The 22567-nt window shown below is 38.2% G+C and overlaps 1 protein-coding gene across 2 annotated transcripts in view; it reads left to right on the forward strand.

The window, feature by feature from the left end:
* Atp8a1 (ATPase phospholipid transporting 8A1) overlaps positions 1-22567 on the forward strand; it is a 214804-nt gene that overhangs the window by 123566 nt on the left and 68671 nt on the right. For both annotated transcript variants that reach the window (XM_026386651.2, XM_077803452.1), the window contains 3 exons: positions 93-231; positions 3502-3566; positions 21816-21988. In XM_026386651.2, coding sequence (XP_026242436.1) covers positions 93-231; positions 3502-3566; positions 21816-21988 — 377 coding nt within the window. The remainder of the gene's footprint in view (positions 1-92; positions 232-3501; positions 3567-21815; positions 21989-22567) is intronic.

The following is a 22567-nucleotide window of genomic DNA, read 5'->3' on the forward strand; positions in this document are numbered from 1 at the left end:
TGATTTTCAAACAACTATGTACTTCAATTCTTGTTTTTAAAGAATCTAAACTAGTTGGATTCTTAAAAATTTTACCCCTAATTTTTTTCCAGAACCTTCAGCTACTTGGAGCTACAGCTATTGAGGATAAATTACAAGATCAAGTGCCTGAAACCATAGAAACTCTGATGAAAGCAGATATCAAAATCTGGATCCTCACGGGGGACAAGCAAGAAACTGCCATTAATATTGGTAATTCACTTAATTCAGGTGCTTTTTAACAGATAGATATATTTTAGAAGGTGGATTTGAGATGTTTCAATATCTGAAAGAGTTGATATATCGATTCCAAATTTATATTATTAGACCTTCCTATTTATTTACTTACAGCTTCAATACTGCCTTTAAAGTTGCAGTGGCTTTATATGCAACCAAAATTGAGCTCTCACAACCACATATACTTTCTCTTACCTTTGCATCCTGCCTCCTAATGTGGCATTCATGAGGGACACATGCTGATAATACTTCTGTAGTTGTCTGTGAGGGTCTAGGGATTAGATTTGTGGCATGCTTGTGTACTGACACTTGTTTATGTGACCAAATGTTTCTGAGAGAGGAAGTAAGAAAGTTGCTAGTTTGTATTCTTCCTACAGTCAATTCAAATTATTTTGGAAAATAAAAAAGTTTGTATTGGCTCAAGCTGCCATAACAGGATATCTTATATGGGGTGACTTAAACAATAGAAACTGATTTTTCTGGAGACCGGAAATGCAAGATTAGAGTGCCCAGGGTTGGTTTCTGGTGAGGCCTCTCTTCCTGGCTTACAGGTGCCAACAGCCTACCTCCTACTACCATCACACGGTAATAAGATTCAGTATTGAATTTGGGGGAGACAAATATTCAGACCATAGCAGGCCCCACACTATGACCTCCTTTAGCCTTAATTACCTTTTTAAAGGTCCTGTGTACAAATAGTCACACAGGTTTCAGCAAAGGAATTTCAGGGTTGAGAGAAAAAATTCAGTTTATAACAAAGGTCTTACTAAGAAGAAAGTTGATATTTGGTATTAGAAGTCTATAGTACCAATAATACACCAAAAGAACACCTTTTTTCCCCAAATTCAGTAATAGTAGATCACTGTAAATCTTTGTATAGATTTAACCTCTTGTTATTAGTCATATACATTATGTACAAAAATCCTCCAAAGTCACAAAAAAGAGGACTGAAGTATTCACAGCATGAAACCACAGTTTTGGAAAGTCATTTTTAGGTATTCTCTAAAATATGCTTAGCTCATATTCCTTTTGAAAATGTTAGCAATCAGCCTGAAGTATCCTATAGATCTAAAACTCTAGTACAAAGTTATAATAAATTAATGTTATTAATAGAATATAATTTATTTTAGGAGGAAAAAAGCATACAAATTTATTAACATACATGGGGGAAATTACAGGAGTTTTAATACCCTGAAAATTAATTTTCACTTTAAATTTCAACAAATTATGTAGTAGAATGTTAAATTTATAAGCCACACAGTTGTTAATTTTGATCATAAAAATTATCGCTGGTGTTGAGAGAAAAAAATGAAAAGAAGATGTCTGAGAAGGGAATTATGATAAAATGCAGAATGGGTCAAGAATTGGAAGACCTGAAAACACAGGGTAAAACTTAAAGACAACAGATGGAAAAAATATGGTGAAGAGTGAGATGTGAGGAAAGGAGGCATTCAGGAGTCGTAGCGTAGGGTGTGTAGTCACTGTGGGTGATCTAGGAAAGGGAGGAGGGTAGTAATTTCTGGCAATGTTTAGCTTCTAGAATCTTGGGCCATGATTGATTCTAGAAAAAGAGACGATTCATTCAGCAAATGGCTGTGGTGTCCACAGTGCCGGGTTCCAGTGAAGTGCAGGAAACAAGAAGCCGACTCTCTGCCCTTGTGGAAATCAGGTCCTGGTCAGGGAAACAAAGTAAATGAAAAAAAGCACAGAGTATATTGGATTTCAGTGATTGGTATTACACAAACACACACACACACACACACACCACACACACACACACACAGTGATAGGGCATCACCCAAAGGAATTCATAGTTAAGTAGGAAGGTCAGGAAGAATTCAAGGTGACATTTGAGAAATGACCTGAGAGAGGAAGGGAGCTTGTCATGGGATGATCAGAGGAAAACTACTTTCTGTTGTAGAAAGAGCACAGGAGCAGAGCGGGCACAGCAGAGACCCATGGGATAGGGCCGCTCAGGGCCTTGAAAGGACTTTGCACTCACTCCAAGTGAACAGGGAAAACACAGGCTGAGACAGACATGATCTGACTTCTCTGTGAGGAAAACAGTCACTCTGGCTGCTGGGCCAAGGCTGGACTGAGAGAGGAGGCGGTGTGGAAGCAGGGGACCAGGGGAGAATGTACTGCATTGAACCAGGGGAATTGCCGTGGTGGCCTAAACTGGTGGCAACATGAGGAGTGGCTGGCTTCTCAATGCGTTTCAAAGGTAGAGCCTGGAGGACTGACTGGTAGATTTCACATAGGGTTTGAGAGAAGGAAAGTAATCAGGGGTGACGACAACATTTCTGGCCTTAGCAACTGAACAATGGTTTTGCCATTAACCAAAATGTGGAAGACAAGTAAGGCAGGTTTTGAGGGGCAAGAGGGGTGCCAGCAGCCTGGTTTTTGCATATAGTAAGTGTGAGTTGTCTACTTTATACCCAAGTGTCTGCTGTTAGGAAGAACTTGGTTATGAGACCCTGGAGGTCAGGAGAGAAGTCTGAGTGGAAAGTAAGAGTTTCAGATTGATAAACATTTAGGACTAGAAGTGCAGCTCAGTGGTAGAGCATCTGCTTATCATATGTGAGGCCCTGGGTTCTATCCTCAGCATCACAGAAAAATAAATAGGAGAGAGAGAGAGATCCAGAAGAGTAAACATTCAAGTTGCATTTAAACCCATGAGATAGAATGGAATCACAAAGGGAGTGATATTATTTTTACTATCTTTTTAATATGAAAGCAGGTTTGCCTATTTTTCTGCAGCCACATTCAGCTATAGCAAGTGGTACAGAATAGATTTAACAAAGTGGTGATTTTGCCCTGTAGAGGGTACAGCAGAGCAACTGAGGGCAGGCAAGAAGAGAATATCATGACTGCTCAGGGCAGGGAGATGGTGGGGATCAGTGGATTAAGAAAGAGTCAGCCTACCCTCCTGTGCCCATCCTCTGTCAACAGCCATCATTTTCTCTTTGTGTTGGTCATCAGGACAAGACACTGAGAATTCTTACCAGTCTCTTTCCTTATTGTTTATTAAGACAGCCTCAAAAGATGTCCTTGTATTATATCCATCCTATAGCATGTGAGAGCATTTCATTTTCAACATCCTGTAAGCCTGGAAAACAGCTTATTGCCACCATCATTTTTTTTATAAACTCCTCCTTAGATGTTTCAATAGTATTATCATTTTAATGTCTTCTCTTTCATAAAATTAATTGTATTTGTAATTGTATTTGTTCTGTTTGTACATAGGACATTCCTGCAAACTCTTAAAGAAGAACATGGGAATGATTGTTATAAATGAAGGCTCTCTTGATGTAAGTGAAATTCTTTAAAAAAAAAAACACCTCGTTTACTAACTTAATTGCCTTGTAGTATTTTATTTTATTCAGTTAGCTATATTTTATTTTCCCAATGTTAACAGATACGCTATCATTGTTGTTCTGCTTTAATATAGTTTTGAATAACATTGATTAAATTGATACACACCTTGGAATTGTGTTAACTATAGAAATTGCTAAATAATTTTCTTAAGATTATAAGACAGAAAAAGCACTTTATAAAAGCATTGTTGGGAAGTTCCTGATGGTCTGTAACTTGTTCATATCTGAGTATTGTATTTTGTGTATCAAGCATTTTATGTCCGTTTTAACATCCAGTGCTAAAATACGTTTTGCTTCTTTTAGAAAATTGTGAAAGTTATTTAACAGCACAAAATAACCATTTCTGAAAAGTTTTGTTTTGATGTGTGTGTTATGTCCTAACTTCTAGGGTAAAATGTAAATTCCTCATATGTATTTTTTCATGGCCTTGATCACCTGATGTCATATTTAGAAAAGAAATAAAAATTATTAGGAATAGGATATAAAATATAAGTTCACAAAATGATATGTAGGTCATATGACCTGAAAATATTTTCAAGTTAGGGTGAATATTTGTAATTTAAGGTGGAAGACAGAACAGGAAAGGTGATGATTATACAGCTGCTTGAAATAGTCACTGTGACGCAGAGAGCCAAGTGGAGAAAACCTGATAATTAGGCATGTTGGTGAAGCTGAGAGGCCAGCTAGGTAGGAGCCACGGTGAGGAGGTGATTGAGGATGGAGATGTTTAGAAGGTGGCTGCAGAGCCGAGATTGTATGTAAGCCTTTTCTCACTTCAGATTTTTACCTTGGAATGATGGTCTCTTATTCATCCTTTAAACAGTCCTCTGATAATTTTCTCTTTCTCATGAAATCTTTGAGCAGCTTGTCATTTAAAGATTAGCATATGATTTTGCAATTATATGAGCTGTTTATGCCTTTAATTACTGAACAAGTAGTTTTGGTGAACCAAACTTTAATCCTATTTTAAAACATAAACTCAAAAAAATTCATCAATGGAAGCTAATCTGTCTTTCTTATACATTTAGTTGTCCCTCTTCTAGGCACTAAGAATGTACCCCTAAATTATTGTGCCATGAGCTCTGCCCCCTTTAACTTACTGTTATCTCCATCATCCACCATCTTGTAAGTTAATTATTATAGCTGAGTTATTATTACCTTGTGAAAAATTATGACTAAGAGAACCATGCTCTCATATGCTTACACAATAAGTGAAATGGCATATATACAAATAACAGTACAAATCAGATCTATAAATAAGGTAGATAGTTCACTATGGGGATATTGTGAAGCACAGTGTATTTATAAAGAAAGTGACATCTAGTTAGAAAGAGGTGCGTAATGGAAGAGTGGAAAGTATTTGAAACATGAAAATTCTCACAAGTAAGTTCAAGGCCTATTTGGGGCTTGAGAAGAAAAACACTGAATTTGAATGCAAATTATAATTATAATTCTTCAAATATTATAATTATATAATATTATAATTCTTCAAATATTCTTATTTTGCTTCTTTTTAAAAATTGTGGAAGTTATTAAACAGCACAAAATAACCATTTCTGATAAGTTTTGTTATCTTCAAATATTCTTATTTGAAGAATTATAAGCCATAATGTAAAAATTAAGTTATAGAACAGGAAAAGTACAGATGTTAGAAAGTGAATCTGCACCTTTGCATCTGATCTGCCGGTTTATCTCCCTGGGACAGGCCCCTACTTTCAGATTCTTGAGTTACTCTCAGGAGTGTATGTCAACATACAGAGGCTCTGTTGTTAAAACAAGTCATAGAACATTATATACAACACTTTATGTACTTTGCTTTTCTCACTATATCTTAGCAAATGTTCTGCAATAGATTTTTGAAGCTATCTGATTTTTTTTAACATGGCATGGTATTTAAAAGGTATCTATAAATAAATGATAGAGTTAAAACTGAAAAGATGATCTCAGGCCATCTGTGGTAGCCTGGGCCAGGTTAGGGAATGTGCCTACATAGGAAGAGGGAACCTTCATCAGCTCTGTGCTGAAGAAGTATGAGAGATTGTACATAGGCAGCCTTGGAAGAGCAGCAGGTATGGAGTACAGGCAAGAGGCCAGGAGAAGAGTTTAGGTCACCTTTGGAGTAGGATTGGGGGCACCAATGCCAGTGATGTGGTGTGAGAAAAATTTGGATGTATGCCATCTGGCCCCTGAAGAAGGAGTCAACAAGGATGTTTCTGGAAGTTCCATTTGGTCAGAGAACTGTTAAAATTGAAATGGAAATAATTCCCACCAATCCTGGTGGTGGTTATGCTTTTTTTAAAAAAACACAATACCTTTATTGGTTTTTTATTTTTATGTGGTGCCAGGGATCAAACCCAGTGCCTCACGCATGCTAAGCAAGCACTGTACCCCTGAGCCACTACCCCAGCCCCACGGTTATGCTTTGGTGGGTAACATGGTTACATGTTTTCTTACAGTCGAATTAAATCAGAGATAGAACCGTGATGCAAAAGCAGGACAAGCCATGCCTTGTCTGACGGGGGACCCTTTTTGTCTGGATCCAGGTTCCCACCTATGTAGAGTGTGGCAGCATGGCTGCTTTTCTTTTATTCTGTTCCGTCATTTTTGTCCATTCCTTGGATAAATATTCTTTCTTTTTTTGAGAGAGAGAGAGAGTATTTTTTAATATTTATTTTTCAGTTTTCAGCGGACACAACATCTTTATTTTATGTGGTGCTGAGGATCGAACCCAGCGCCCCGTGCATGCCAGGCGAGCACATTACCGCTTGAGCCACATCCCCAGCCCGGATAAATATTCTTTTGAGTGTTTTAAGTATCAAGTAAATAATAATCTCAAGGGGAAAAGAAAAGTGAAATACCAAAAAAAATATTCATTGTAGTGCATCAGAGTAGAGTCACAACAGTGGCATTTATTTTCATTTTGAGGTTTCTAAGTTGGTAGCACAAAATTAACAAACACCTCAGGGTACTCGCACTGTCTATTTCTACTGGAGCAGTTGTAGTTAAAAGTATCAGGTAGATAATACAGTGTAGGTGCTATTGTATCTGTCTGTTCAGCTTTAGCCTCTGTCTCAGCGTCCAGAAAACTGTCTCATGTGTAAGAATTATGTTATAAATATTTGAGAAGCAAGTTACTGCATAATTGTTAAGAATTCCATTTTTTTAATTGGTGAGTTCCATTATTTTTAAAAGTCATCTATCAGTTTTAACTTTGGTAGTACTTTATCATATCTGATGTTTTAAAAGTAGGATAGTTAAGAATCTCCTTATCCATTCAAGTGGCAGGTTGGGGCAGGAGGCAGACTGTATGAATGAATTAGCACTAATTTGTCCAGCTCCTACCCGCCAAGCATTCTGTGCCACTGTCTGGGGAAGGTTTTCTCCCAGGGAGTTAAGTGGTGACTACAAATCCGGCTGTTTAGGGTCAGACCTGCTGGGGTGCACTCATTTGTTTCTCAGCAGGAAAGGAAACATCACTTTGCATAGCGACTTCCTATCTTGTGTCATAAAATCCATGGCTGAGGTTTCAGGCAAATCATGTGAAGTGCTAGGATGCCCGTAGGTACATCATTATTTGTTTTTCATTGCCACAGAAAAGAAAAACATCCTATCTATGTTTAAATTGTACTGATAGATAATAAGAGGAAATAGGATTATCACTGCATGAGCATAAAGAATAATTAACAAGTAATAAACTTAGGAATATAACATCTTAGGAAATGAATTGTGAGTGTGTGTTTTGTCAAGTGACAATTTTAACGAGCACACTCAGATTATTCTCTGAAACAGCCCAGTGGTTGAGAGCACAGTTCTGTCCCAGACTAACTGTGCAAGTTGAAAAAGCTTCTGTGAGCCAAGTTTTGCTGCCTTTAGAGAGAACATCACGTTTGGCATAGGATTAGTATGGTTAGCCCAAAACATGGCACATGTGAAAAGGAGATGTTATGAAATTTTGTAGAAAGAACAGTATTCCCGTTGCTTGTAACTTGTTTTTGCATGATGATTATCTTTGTTACAAAAACTATTTTTCCAAGTTTTAATTTTTTCCTAAGGGAACAAATTATAACTGTAGATTCTCTTTTACATAAGTGATACATATTGCTCTGAACTATTCAAATTTTCTGCAAAATGTTATTCCTAGTACTGTTAAAATTGAACAGATCAATCTCTTTCTCTTATATTAAACTTTTACAAAGTATTATATTCAAGGATCTTGAAATTTCACATAGAAAACTGTTTCTTCTAGTGATTCTATTAACAGAGATCATCGTCTCCCAAAATATAGATCATCACAAAAAAAAAATGCTACTGGGCTTGCTTGCTTTTGGGGTTTCAACATGGATATTGTGCTGGGGGTGGGGGGGCTGGAGTAGCTCTTCCGATGTTTTTTAAGTCCTTTAAGTAAATGCATTAAACCAAACTACAGTTAAAGATACAAACAGAAGGAGAGATTTGCTCTGCAGACCTGATAGGGAAACTTGAGAGGTTTGCCTGCCTCCGTTTACTCCCAACTACTATCATTGCAAGAGCAATGCCTCCTTCTTAGACAGTCTACTGTCTAAGGACAGGCTCTTATAAAATGCCCGTCATCGAAAGAGTTTCTCAAGCAAAAAAGCTTGATTCTTTTTTTTTTTTAATTTAGAAAAGAATTTCATAGATAAGGCTCACCTAAAGTTGATCAGAATTTTCAATAACTATTTCATTTGGGTAATTTGTTGTATACTATTTGAGCCTCTTTAATAGGAGTTCTGATTATGCTCTTCATATGAGACATTTCCATAAGCATCTGCAGAGACAAGAATTCCAGATTGCTGGCTTGAAGAACATTTTTATACTTCCTCCCTGACTCCACAGCAAAGCTCAGGAAATAGCCCACAAACCTCTAAGAGTCCCTTCTACTGAATAACCTGTATCTAAGGCATCCCTTTTGCATCTTTGAGTTTGTGATAAAACTCAAAGTGATGTCTTTGAGTTTGTCATGAAATAATTCCTTCAAAGTCTGTCAAAACTGGAAACATCTAAACTGTGAGCTAAGAACTAGAGAATTTGATACTATGACCCGATTTCTAATTTTAAAAAGTCTTTCAAAATACACTAAAACAGTTCTGGAAGGATTGGGTTTATGATATACTAAGAAATATAGTTTTAATACTATACAAGAGCCTCATAGCATACCAACTCTGTGAATCTCTGGAAATACTTTCAGGCAACTCAAAATCTTACTCTTTCATCTTGGTTTGATCAAAGTTTCTACATGATAGAAAAATGATGGAGGTTTGCTTCGTTGAGATAGCTCACCACCATGTCATCTGTCAAGCCCAGAGTGTGAAGGATTATCATTTCTTATGCTACTCACTGTATGACATAAAGGAATAAATAGATGTCTCCTGGGTACCAAAGCCATCTTTCTTGAGTTTCTCCTGATATACCCTTAACATAAGACTCACCTTCTAGCATCTCTTTTGTAGGGGGAGCTGTGGAATCTGGTAAAGCTAGAACTTAAATCCATTCTTACTGTAGTTCCCCGGCCTTTCTACTGCCAGACTTTCCTGAGAGGTGCAGGGGGAGCAGCCACCACACTTCCTGGGAGAAGCCAAGTATCATTGACCCCACAGAAAAATACAGCTTTCTGACCTCCTAGGAAAAGTGAACTCTGACCCCTCTGCAGGATTCTGTGTGTGGCTGTTCCGGTCCTAACTAACAAAACCAAGAGCTTATGTGTCTTAAGTGCTTTCTGTTTTGGACCAGGTGCTGGATTAAAGCCTTGACACCTGAAAATGTTAGTAGACAGATATAATTATGCCTCAAAATAGGAATCTAGAAAGAGTTTCCTAATCAAAAAGACAGCTAAGCAGCACTGGGGAATGTAGCTAAGTCATTTGATTCTGGAATATAATATAAAAATAACTTTTTCTTACCCTCAGCTGCTACATTTGAAAAATAAGAGTAATGAAAATATTCATTTCCTAGGAATGATCTGAGGGCTAAAGAAGACAGTACTCCTGTTTAATGCTTAGAAATAGTTGACAGGCATGTAGTAAGCACTCAAGAAATATTGACTGTGGTCATGATCCTCATCATTACTATTTCTTCTAGCACTATTATTCCTGGGAGAGGAGACTTCTTCATTTCCATCTGCTGTAAGAGATAACTTTAAACAGCTGCCTTGCTCTTAAATTACTTAAATTTCTCTACTTAATTTAAGAATATGGCCCCAAATTAACTGTAGGTTTGATTATGGATACCAGTGTTTCCCCTCCCTGATATATTTTTTTTTCAGAAAATGAATTGTTGGCCACAATGGATATTACATTAACAAGCATTAAAATACAATTTTTTCAACACCAGAGTAAAAGCAAACCCTTTATGGAATGACTATTTTTTTCTAGCCATATTTGACTTTCTAATAGCATGTAAGTTTTGACTATAACTTATAGCACATTCAGGACATAAATGCTAAAGTTGTCATCTGTACCCTTTTAAGCTCAACTTGTATATATTATGCAGACAAACCTCACTGTTTTGGGAACCAGCCACTGGTGAATGGCTTCTGAAAGAAATCCAGAATAAGCAAGTTATTGACCTGACTCCAGAAAAGAAGTGGGGTGAGGGGGGAATGTGGGCTACTTCAGGTTTTATTTTGATATGTCCCCTGAGTCTAATACAATACATTTTGTATTGCTTTGACAAATAGTTTAGGCAGGTTTTAAACCACACTGAGTTTCTTTCCACCACCAGTGTTGGCGTTTCAACACCATGAATTTTCTTTTACCATCAGCAAAGCTAGTTCAACTTTGGGCTTGAAATCTTAAGATCTTAGATTAACTTTTAAGGTGTGAGTGTATCCCTATCAGATGCAGAGGTCGTTTTCTGCAGTGCCCCAAGGTAGGAAGATTATTCATATCCTGTCTGGCACACTGCTTGCTCCAAGTAGTCTTCAGTGAAGAGAGCCAAATGCATTACCTTTGAAAGGAATAGGTTAGTGAAAAAATGTAAACATTACTCAAGAATGAAAATAACATTTGAACAAATAATCTATTTTCCTTTCCCCTGATTTAAGACAGTGTCTGCTACAGGCCAAAGTATGTGGTTGAAGAAGTTTCATCAAACCCATTGTTTGGTCTCATGGAACTCAATGTGTCCCCCTTTTTAAACAAAATTCAGTGTGCCCAGTTTGTGTGCAGAGCCCTACGTGAAGTTGTTCACAAATTCACAGTATTTCTGTTTCAAGAAATGCTTCCTCCCCCAAGCCTCAGAATTCTTTTCCTCATTTTGGCTAGACATCTGAACTCTTCCCAGAGTTCCCAAGACCTAGAATTACAGATAAGTACTTTCTAACCAGTCTGCCCCCTTGCTATCTCCCCACATGCCTGTGGGCATTTCTGAATGGAGAAATTTTCTTATGCCCTCTTCACGTCTCCTGCTCACACCTTTGATGAGTCAGTACATTCATGAAAATGAAGGGGTCTAGGAGACCTACTATGTGCCAGGAGTTTCTGGTGCAAAATTCTCTGCTCCCATAGGGCTGGTGCTATATCTTCCCCCCTCCATGTGTACATGAAGACTTTGAGTTCACACAGTTATCTAGTGCAGGATTCTGAATCCCCTTGAGTGATCCAAATCTCAGAGCTATGTCTTTATTTAGTTTTGTTTTTGACAGAAGGACTCGATTATAGGGAAAAGCATTCTGAGAGGCAATCCCCAGGAGTTCCAGCTTGTTTCATCAACTCAGGACCAGGTTCACCCCCACAAAGCCACCAAGGGGTCATCCTGCTACCTTGCACTTACAGAACCAAAGAAAGACCTAGGTGTAGTTTTATCGAAAGAACTGAGTGTATATGTGAAATAAAGGAAACAGTGTGTACTGGGGATCTACACTGAGAAAATATGGCAGACAACAATCCTTCTGTATTCCTCTAGTAGTTAATTCAAGTCATTAAGAAAATGGCCCAACGTTAGCTTTCTCTGTGGTTCTGGGAACAGTTTCTCATAGGCTCCAGTTTTTGCCTTCTCCAAATGGTTGATTTGGTAATTTGCTTATTTTCAGAAAACTGGTTGTATATTCTAAGCAACCTCTTCCTGACTGAATTGAAGGCAATGCGAGAGACTGGATGTCTGCCGACCCAGTTCCTCCCAAAATGCTTCCTTTAGCATTTGAGTCACAGCCGCCACTGGAGAATACTTCATACCAAGCTCGAAATCATGTTTAGGAGGCTTTCAGTGGTGGTTTAGAGTAATTACCATGAGGGCTTTGGTAAAAGCCTTTATCCACAAAACTATTTAAATTATATAATTATATCCCCTACCTCATTCTTCCTTCCTTTCCCTGGATTTGTCTTTCTCTGCTGCACATCCCTGCCCCAGTGCTGAAACCCAGTCTGGACACAGATCTGACACTTCTCTGCCTTTGTTCCCTGAGTGAGAGTAGATGCCTCACAGACTTATTTGCCTCATGGAACCTATCATAATCCCAAATCCCAGGCCTCTCCTAAGGGGCCAAGAGCAATTTCCCCAGTGCTACAACTTCTTCCTCTTACCTGCTTCCATTTTGTGAACCTTGACCTTTTCCAGATGGCATGATCCTTTGGGAGATTGGACTATTTTGTCAATTAGTGCTGTACATCTACCCCGGCTTTGGAAGACCCAATCTGAGTATCAGCAAAGCATGTTTTTTTTTTTTTGTTTTTTTGTTTTTTTCTGTTTTGTCTCTTTCCCTCTCTCCATTATCTTTAACAACACATACTGATTAAATGCACTTCTTTTGGCTTTTTTCCCACTCAGACATTTTGGGGGGCCTCTCTGATCATGTGGTTTCAATGACTTCACCTTCTGTCTGCTCCTACCCATTTTGGAAAAATTGTTCTATATTGATTTGGTTCTGTATGCATATGCTTTTAAACATTGTATTCCAGTTTAGGAATTTAGAGACACCAGAGGTCTTTGATCAAAAACTATATCAAAAAGAGCTAGCAATCCTGACTGGGTTGCATACTAAATGAACCAATTGTAGATGAACATAGTTTATTTCTACTCTTAAGTGTATGTTCTTTTATCACTTCCTGGAGTAGCTAGAAGAGCCATTGATAATATGCATTGTGTAGGAGTATATGGAATGTAAAGTATTTCATTGAATCACTAATACATTGTAGAAAGATAAGTTATACCCAGTGGTTTATCCAGGTTGTTATCGTGGGAGTCATAACTCACTTTTTAAGAATGTGTCAACATTGTCCATACTTGATATGGTCATAGTATATTATTAGGAATGTTCTTGGAATGTTCGGTTAATTCATAATTTTAGGGTGTGAACATTTGGAGAGTATAAAAGTAGAAAAATAATGAAACATTTGGCTGTAAATTTATAAATACTTGATTTCTTTAAATGATGATGAAGCAGGGCCACAAACCACCAAAATAGCTGATAAAACGTGTTAATTTAAGATTCATGTATATATCTATGTCCTCTTATTTGACATTTTAGATTAGCTTATAGTAGGTTTTAAAAGGCAAATACTTAGCAAACTAAGGTAAATTATCCCCCATCCTACTTTCCAAGGTAAATGATATTTCTCTGCTTTAAGAATTGACTTGATGATGTTCTATCCCAAGAATAGGCCCAGCAAGACTAGCCCTGTGTGTTTTCTCTCATCATCAATTATTTTAAATCAATATATTTTTATTTGATTATCTGTTCAAAAAAAATATACAAAAAGAGAGCAGAAACTCCACATAAGTTTGTAACTGTCAAAGGAGTTCTCTCAGTTTGGAGGCAGAAATTAAGAGATAAAGAAAAACAGCGGGTAGTTTTATGAATATTTCTTCTACCATGTGCCAAGCGCTGTGTGCTATAAGAGAAAAGATAATACTCTCATTCTCAGAACTGAAGGGCAGACAGTTTCCCAGAGTTTTTGTTTTGTTTTGGTTTTGTTTTTGTTTTTTGGGTATTAGGGATTAAACCCGGGAACACTTTGCTACTAAGCTACATCCCCAGGCCTTTTCACTTTTTTTTATCTTGAAACTTAGAATCACTAAGTTGCTGAGACTGTCCTTGAATTTACAGTCTCCTGCCTCAGCCTCCCAGTCATTGGGATTACAAACGTGCACCACTATCCCAGCCAGATATTTTTTATACAATCAAAGAATTAGCTGGTAGAGTTGAATGTTAGCAGTCAAAAGTCAGGTTGACGTAAAATTGGGAGATTTCACAGGAAAACGTAAGATGATTCAGTACACTCCCTGGGTTATACCAGTGTTACGCAGCAGTCCACAGCGTGCCGATGTTTCTTCATTATGGGTCGGTACCTCTTTTGGGCTTTCTTGGATGTTGGCTTTATGCCAAACTTTGAGCAGGGCACTTTCTTCACAAGTAAAGGAGTCAGCACATTTTATTATTGCAGTCACTCTAAAAAACAGATGTTCCCCCAATCTCACTAATGATAAAACCTCCATTCAAGAAGTTAGGTAACCTGTCTGAAGAAAGAGCCAGCAAGTATCAGCAAGGATGCAACTCAAGCCTCTTTGATACCATATTAATACTCTCAAGAGTGAATCAGATGAAAAGACAAATCATAAGGAGTAAGACATGAAATCAACTTATTCATAAAGCTTTTTTTGTTTTGTTTTGTTTTTGTTTTTGTTTTGTTTTGTTTTGTTTTTTGGTACCAGGCATTGAACTTAGGGGCACTAAACCAACTGAGCCATATTCTAGTCCTTTTTATATCTTATTTAGAGACAGGATCTTACTGAGTTGCTTAGGGCCTCACTAAGTTGCTGAGGATGGCTTTGAACTCCCAATACTCCTGCCTCAGCCTCCGAAGCTGCTGGGATTAAAGGTGTGCACCACTGTGTGCAGCTCAGATTGCTTTTTCATGTAATATGTGATATAACCTTTTCTAGAAGGCTGAGCCTGTATAGCTGCCTAATCGAATCTAAGAGGGGTTAAGAATTCTTGTGATCTTTAGTTAGTGGTTGAAAATGCTTCTTATTTCTTATTTAATTTTTCCATTAAGGAATTTTTCAAAGTAAAGCATATAATTTTCCCTTTTCAAGGTAGATGAAAATATTTGATTACCTTATATTTACCTTGGACTCTACATCCACCTGAAGTTGAAGAGAACTTTGAGTTCTGAGCCATAGGGTATGTTTTGGCTTCTGGAACTTGGTTCTTTACAGTATAGCATCATTTTGTATCCAATATTATCAGTGCCCAACAAGTATCATGTGTGCCTCAAATGTTAGCCTCCACTTTCTCACAGCCCACTTTTATATGGCTGCACATTTGTACATTCTGGACAGAAAATGCTTTCTCTGTATTGGTTCATTATCTGTCTGCATGCACTCAAGAGTTCTGAAGAGTAGCTGGGGCCTCCAGACAGTTACCTTGTTTCAGGTGAATCCATCTTGGTTCAGCAAGATTTCTGTAAGAGTTTCTAACAGTTTACTGCATTTTGCCCTTTCTAAGGAACAATGTGGAAAATTGTGGTGCTAATATTAAGTGGGAAATACAGACTTCATAAACTTAAGTACCTGCTCACAAAGGTGAAAGTTGTATATCTTTCAAAAGTGATTCAACATTAGCCCTGATTTTATGCTCATTCACTTAATTCCTAAAGGAAAGAACAAACCCAGGAACAACAAAAGTGCCTTAGTTCAGTCTAGCTGCTATAACAAAATTACCATAGACTGGGTAGCTTTAAACAAGAAACATTTATGTCACACAGTTTTGGAAGCTGGAAAGTCTAACATCCTAATATCAGCAGATTTGGTATCTCTAATGAACCTGCTTCCTGGTTCATAGAGCCTTGTGTTTTTCACATGATGGAATGGGAAGGGAGCCCTCCAGGATCTCTTTCATAAAGACATGAATCCCATTCATGAGGTCTCCATTCCTTGATGTAGTCACCTCCCAAAGGCCCTGCCTCCTAATGTTATCACACTATTAATATATGAATTTTGGGGGGACATCAAACATTCATCCCATAACAAATAAATCCACTATTAAATAATGCCTTTAAAAGCTTAAGTGCAATTTCCAGAGTTTATATATATATATATATATATATTTTATTTTTTTTTCTTCCTGGGAATAGAAAACTTCTTGTAATATAAGTTTATCATCTTACCTGCACCCACTTAGTAGATGGCTAGGGATAAATACAAATGCCAGGTACTTATTTGTATTTGGACCCAAACACCAAGATATACTTTGAATAAATAAATATAGGTAGGATTTTTTCCTTTTACCTTTTTTATTTAGGGTTACCCTTGCTGATGGCCGTCCTCTGGAATATATATGAGCAATCACACATTATCAGCTGTCACTGCAAGTAAGTAACTGTGGCCCCAGAGCAAGGTGTGAGAGGCACTACCATTAGGCAATGTGTGTCAGACTCTGCTCACTAACCTTTCTTTGCTCTGTCTCTGCTCTCTGAACTCTTGGCTAACTGTCTTCAAGTTGAAGGCCATGGGCTTTTCCTTCCCTTTCCTTAGGGACACTTCCACATTCTCCACTAGGGTGTTCCTTGGATTTATTCCTAAGTAAAAATATCTTTCCTGTAAACCTCTGAAAGGAATCAGGAAAGAAACAAAGGGACTAGACACTGGAAAATAGTGAAAAGAGACTTTTTTTTTCTTTTTTTAGCAGGTGCTTTTCTGCAACATTACATTTGGGGCCATCAAAAACATAGTTCTTAGGTGGCCTAACATGTTCTTTGCACATCTGGCCTCTGGGTTCTTTAGACTGTTCCAAGCGGAGTTTTGCCAAAGTGAAAATGACAACTTGTGTACTATGATACTTTTCAAACAAATCAGGGCTTCCAATGTAGTTCAGTCTAAAACTGAAAAGTGTCGGGTTTCATTGTCTAAGGCGCTCTCTGTGATTTTTATCAAGGGTTTCCTTGTTGGAGGTCATGTAGAAGTAATGAAAAGATTACGATAAGGCTTCCAGTCTCTGATTTCCTAAAGATAGCTGTTGTGTTATATTATTTTATTGGAGGGTGTTCTGTGAACATGTTAACTGGCATGTTTCTTATAAATCCAGTAGATAATCTTTACTTCTTGGTCAAGTGTTCTACCACCTGGATTGATCACTAAGTTGCTAGTCTAGGAGTTCATCCTGCTATACTCATTAGATAATTTTTATTATTTGAGGGAGAATTAGATGTTGAGGCCATGCTGGATCCTAATTACCTCTGTGCTCCATGTCCTCTATAAAAAGAAAAGCACAGTAACATTTTCTTTATTCTAACTCAGAGTGTCCAAGGTTATACAAGAGTTTTACAAGCAGCCGAAAACCATCCTCAAAGTAGTCACAGGAGAAAGCCAATTGAACTTCCCACAAGGTGTTCTGCCATCACTGATAAATGAGGTCATTCTTTTTATTATCTCTTCATCAGGGCCTCATCCCAAACAGAAGGTAGCGATACAAACAGACAAGATACCACACATCATGCCATGTTATAAAAGCAGAAATGAAGTATTTGGAGAATCCAGAGATGGAAGTCTTGTCAGTCACCCGTAGGACTCTGGGAAATAGAGTCAAGGGAATGATTCTTGGCTTATTTATTCATTAATTTTAAAATAAGAAAATCATGATCTTGTTTGTAGGCTTAATGACCTTGAAAAAAAATAGGGCCCATGGGGAGAATGAGGATGAGTGGAATAGGGCAAGGAAAGGAGCTAGATTGTTGTTTCAAATCCAGCTCCAGACTTCAGGGGAAGGGGAAGTTTAAGGGAAGAAAATTGGAGGAATTTTATTCTTGCATCAGTGTGTGAATGTTCTCGGTGAGGGAGGTAGACATTTGCTGAGTGACAAGGGCCAAATTTGTAATCAGGAGAGAAGAAAAGGCCTGGAGTAGCCTGCCCTCTCTCAAAAGGGCCTTTTCCTTTCTGTGCTATCAAGAATGAGGGGAGAAGCCCTGTTGATTGCACTGAAACTGAAACAGGCAAGACAGGAAAGCTTGGTGGGAGGTTTGTACTGGGAATGCCTTGCTGGGTAGGGTGCTAGGCACAGGGAGAGTGAACTTGAGTGGACTAGAAAGACCCCAGTTGCTGGTGCACACAAATCCCACATCACCTATGGCTCCTCCTTTATCTGTCTGGCCACCTTCACTCTGGCCTGACCCGTTTCCTACTTGTCCCCCACCAACTGCCTTTACTTCAGAAGGCCTCTCTGATACTCCTTCATATTCAGCCCACAAATAAAAACAAGCAGAACAAGAGAATACAGGGCTTGGATCGTGTTGTGTTCTGTGGTCTTTGATCCTCTTTCTGATTTAGCTTCTCAATTATGTATCTTCACTTTCTCAAGTCACTAAGTTTAAATATTTAAACATTTCCCCCTTCAGTAGCCAAAGAGAAAAACAAAGCAGAAGCTAATACCGTAATAAATTTATCTAGAGCTACAGGAGATGAGCTTCAATGCAATATGGCCATAAAGTATGACTCCCAGGCTTAGGGGAGAAGCAATCGACTTTCATAAATAAAAGAATTTTAAAATACTCCCAGCAGTAAATAAGGATAAAACATAACTTGTAACTTGCAGCACACAGCCAAGAGCAGAGCTACTTATAAAACTGTAAACTAAAATAGGAACATGTTTGCAGCTCTGTCCTTGCTGTTACCTTCACCCTAGGAAGGCTGACAGAAGAGAGGGCTGTGGGAAGGTGTCCACTCCCCTCCTGAAATGTTACCTCTCTTTATCTCCTGACACCTCTTGATTTGTTGAAGATCTGTGATAGTCACCAAGGAAACCCAGGGGTACTGATGCCACAAATAAGAGAGTTTGCAATGAATTTTAAAGTGTGAGAGAATGCCTGAGAAAGGAGGGAGAATGGGGAAGGCAGGACCCACAGGTGGGTCTTAATGAGGACAGTTCACAGTGCTGGGTCCACTTGACTTGCTTTTTGCAGCTGATCTTTAAAGAAACTTAAAGTTCTCCCAGAGTCCTTCTCAGGTTTCATTTCAGGTTGTCAGCTCAGAAGTCACTCAGGCAATAACTTAAAACAAAACAAATTACAGAAGCAGTTTAGTGAACAATGCCTGTGTTTGAAAGACTGTTGAAGTAATAAATTATTTGTTCCCTATAAAATTAGGGAATAGGGCTGGAGAGGTGGCTCAGTTGGTGGAGCACTGCCCTAGCATGCAGAAAGTTCTAGGTTCAACCCCCAGCACCATAATAAATAATTAAATAAATATGTAAAAAAAAAAGAAGAAGAAAGAAAGTAAAGGAAAGAAAATTAGAGAACAAGGAAAAGAAGATACATATTCATTCACTACCTCCCTTCCTCTCCCACCCCCACCCCCATAATCAGAAGTGATAATAAAGGGGAAATGGAATGCAGACAGTGGAATAAAATCATTATTTATCAGTTCTCTCATTCAATAACTACGTTTCCTGAGCACATGTAATTACAGGTACTATTAGTTGCGGGGAGGCAGGTTAGTCCTGATCTCTCTCCTCAAAGGACGAAGGGTTTTGCTAGCAAAGGCTGAGTTACATGGAATGACCCAGGAGCTCCGTACGTAGGGCAGGCTTGGCATTCGCGGAGAGGGAAATGCAAGAGTCCTGATGGCAGAGGGTGCTGTGAAGAATCCTAGGTGAGATTAGAGTGTGGGAAACGGTAAGAACCATTTTAAGGAGCTTTCAGGTCATCTCAGCAGCAGCAAGAAGTTCTGGAAAGATTGTAGAGCAAGAAGAGACACAATTTGTGTTTTAGATTTGTATGAGAGCTCTATAGGTAGAAATAAAAAAAAAAAGATGAAAGGTAAATGAGGAGGGAAACAATTGAAGAAATGGTGTGGGCATTCCATTGTATGACTTGCTCTGCCTGGTACTTCCAAAGTATGGTTTCTTTTTCCTGGATTGGGCAGAGAAAGACAAGCTAGCACAAAAATTTAATTCTGAATTTAATTGCAGTTGGATTTTGATCAGGGAACTAAGATATAGGGCTGTCTCATCTTCTTCAACTGCAAAAGGGAGATAAATAGCACCTGTGCACAGGCTAAAACTAAGTGTGGACTTAAATGTATACATATAGCCCTTAAAACTGTGACCAGTGTGAGCCAGGCACCATAGCACATGCCTGTAATCCCAGTGGCTCAGGAGACTGAATAGGAGGATGGCAATTTCAAGGCCAGCCTCAGCAATTTAGGCCTTAAGCAAGTTAGCAAGACCCTGTTTCAAAATAAAAAAAAATTAAAAACAGACTGTGGAAGAGCCCCAGTGGTTAAGTGCCACCAGATTCAATCCTTGATACCAAAAAAAAAAAGTGCCTGGTGTAAAGCACATAGTAAGTATTTTATGTCAGTTCATTGACTTCCTTGTTTTTTCATTTACTCAATACAAAATTGTTTTTAAAACAATCTAGGGTAGTATGCTATAAATTGTCATCAGTAAATTCTGCTTAAAGAACTTCGTGGGTATTTTTCACCTCCTTCTCTTAAATCCTCTTGGGCCAAACATTTCCAGCAGGAAATAGAGTAAGGCCTGTAAATTAAAACAGCCCCCAATGTAAAGTGTGAACAGAAAATTTCTCGAAGAATTCTATCTGGTGGTCCTTTGTGTCACTGTAGGTAATGGGGTCTGGGGGAGAGGGGAGGGTAGCCGTGAAGCTGTTGAGTGAAGTTCCAGTGTCGGGAAAGTTGGGCAGTCTCATTTTACAGTACAATGTGGTCTATTATTTTGATAAACAGATTCTGAAATTCCAGAACATAGTGTGAACCACATTTGAATACATTTACAGAAACACCTTCGAAAATCCCCCCTATAAAATTTTAATTACCTATGCCTTCACCTCCCTCTTTGTGAATTAACTGTGAAATGACTATGCAACACCCTTAAATTGGAACATTAATCATACAAGCTATCAATATAATAAAAATTATGATGTGACGGTATTATATTTTTATCATACCTGTATTTTATTATATAAACATATATTTTATTTAATATTTATAACTAAAGACTTAGCCCTCAGAACAATGATCTAATAGGTTCATACACACTGAGGTTCACACACTGGGATGGAATTTGTTAGCAGAGTTTTGTTCCTTGTGTTTCCCTGTGCAGGGACAGTGTTGTGTTTCTTCACAATGTTAGGGCTCATTGAAACAGGAAGTTGACTCCATTAAGTTATAGGAAGTCTATAGGATTTGGGGAGAAAAACTAAATATCTAGAAACTATTTCCCTCTGAAAAGCTGGGAAAGCAATTCTAGACAGAGAAAACAAATGCATCCCTTCTGTAGGGTTGAAGCAAACAAAGCTTTTCTTGACAGTGAAGGTTTTCATTGTGTCTAAAAGTGAAGTCTTCATTGGTGGGAGGGTTTCTTTTATTTGATCCCTCAAGATTACCAAACCAAACTGGGCACAACAGCATACACCTGCAACCCCAGTAATTTGGAAAGCTGAGACAGAAGAATGGCAAGTTAGAGGCCAGCCTTGGCAACTTAGTGAGGCCCTAAGCAACTTAACAAGACCCTATCTTAAAAAAAAAAAAAAAAAAAAAATTAAAAAGAGCTAGGGATGTGGCTCGGTAGTTAAGCACCCTTGGGTTCAATCCCTGACCAAAAAAAAAAAAAGATTTTCAAGTCACATGTCACCATCTCTAGCTAAAATACAGTATCACAAAATTATGATTAAAGTTGTAGAAGCCAGTTCATGAAGTGGCAAGAGATTACAAATCCTGCATTTCCTCCTCAAGGTTTCTGTGAATTAAATTTCAATAGCGTTGAGTACTTTTGAGAGAATACCCATAAATTATTGAAATTGTATTCCCCAACTTTTCCCCTTGGTTCATGGCAAAGCAATTTTGACTAGTTCATAAATTAGAACAGTGGTTGGGTTTTTAACAAGATAATTTACTGAAAATATTCTTGCCGTATTGTGATTGTGTGGTTAGAATAATGAGCCAAAGACTGCAGAGTCAGCCAAGGAATGGGTAACCTGCAGTCCCAGCCCAGCCCTGCCGCCAGCAGATGTGTGACTTCCGTGGAGTTTGTCAGATAACCTTTGTCCAATCTCTTCTAAGGGGCTATTGTGAGACCCAAATGAGTGAAAGTTTGCAAAAGCAATTTGAAAGATAAAAAACACTGAAGATAACTAAATGTAGTTACCAAACATCCTGAAGGCATGTGAGTAGAACAAACGGAGTAAATGTTGATGGGCTTTGTGTTTAATATTCCAGGCAACCAGGGAAACCCTCAGTCGGCACTGTAATACCCTTGGGGATGCTCTTCGGAAAGAGAATGATTTTGCTCTTATAATTGATGGGAAGACCCTCAAGTATGCCTTAACCTTCGGAGTCCGGCAGTATTTCCTGGATCTAGCTTTGTCGTGCAAAGCTGTCATTTGCTGCAGGTAAATTCTCAATGTTGTCAGATTTCAATAAAAGCAACTTTATCTTTTGATCAAGTTTTTGATCTTTAAAAGTTCCTTGAAGTTATCCTACTCAGAATCTGTAAATGTGAGGTTACCCAATTCATTCACTCAAGACCTGAGGTTCACACACTGGGATGGAATTTGTCAGCAGAGCTTTTGAATGTGAGCCCTAACAATCATCAATAAGTACTATTCATAATTTGAATCCACAGTTTTCCAGCTGTTATTTGTACTTAAAATTGGTTACTGGGGCTAGGGATGCAGCTAGTGGTACAGTGAGTGTTTTAATGCACAAGGCTATCACTTTAATCCCAGCACACACGTTTGGAAAAAAAAAAAAAAAAAGATTAGTTACCTGCATTTCCATCTTGAGTTATTTCTGTTAGCCTTCTGTTTTCTACACTTAAATCTTTGATCCTACTGCCAGAATTTGTTTTGGGGGAATAGCAGGATGGGATGTATAAACTGGGTCATTTTCCAAATAGCCGAGCATCTTTCTGAGGCTCATTACTGACTCTATATGGTCCCTTGCCTGCTAATTTATAATATTGCCTATAT

The sequence above is a fragment of the Urocitellus parryii genome, chromosome 10 (genome assembly GCF_045843805.1).
Source record: "Urocitellus parryii isolate mUroPar1 chromosome 10, mUroPar1.hap1, whole genome shotgun sequence".
NCBI lineage: Eukaryota > Metazoa > Chordata > Mammalia > Rodentia > Sciuridae > Urocitellus > Urocitellus parryii.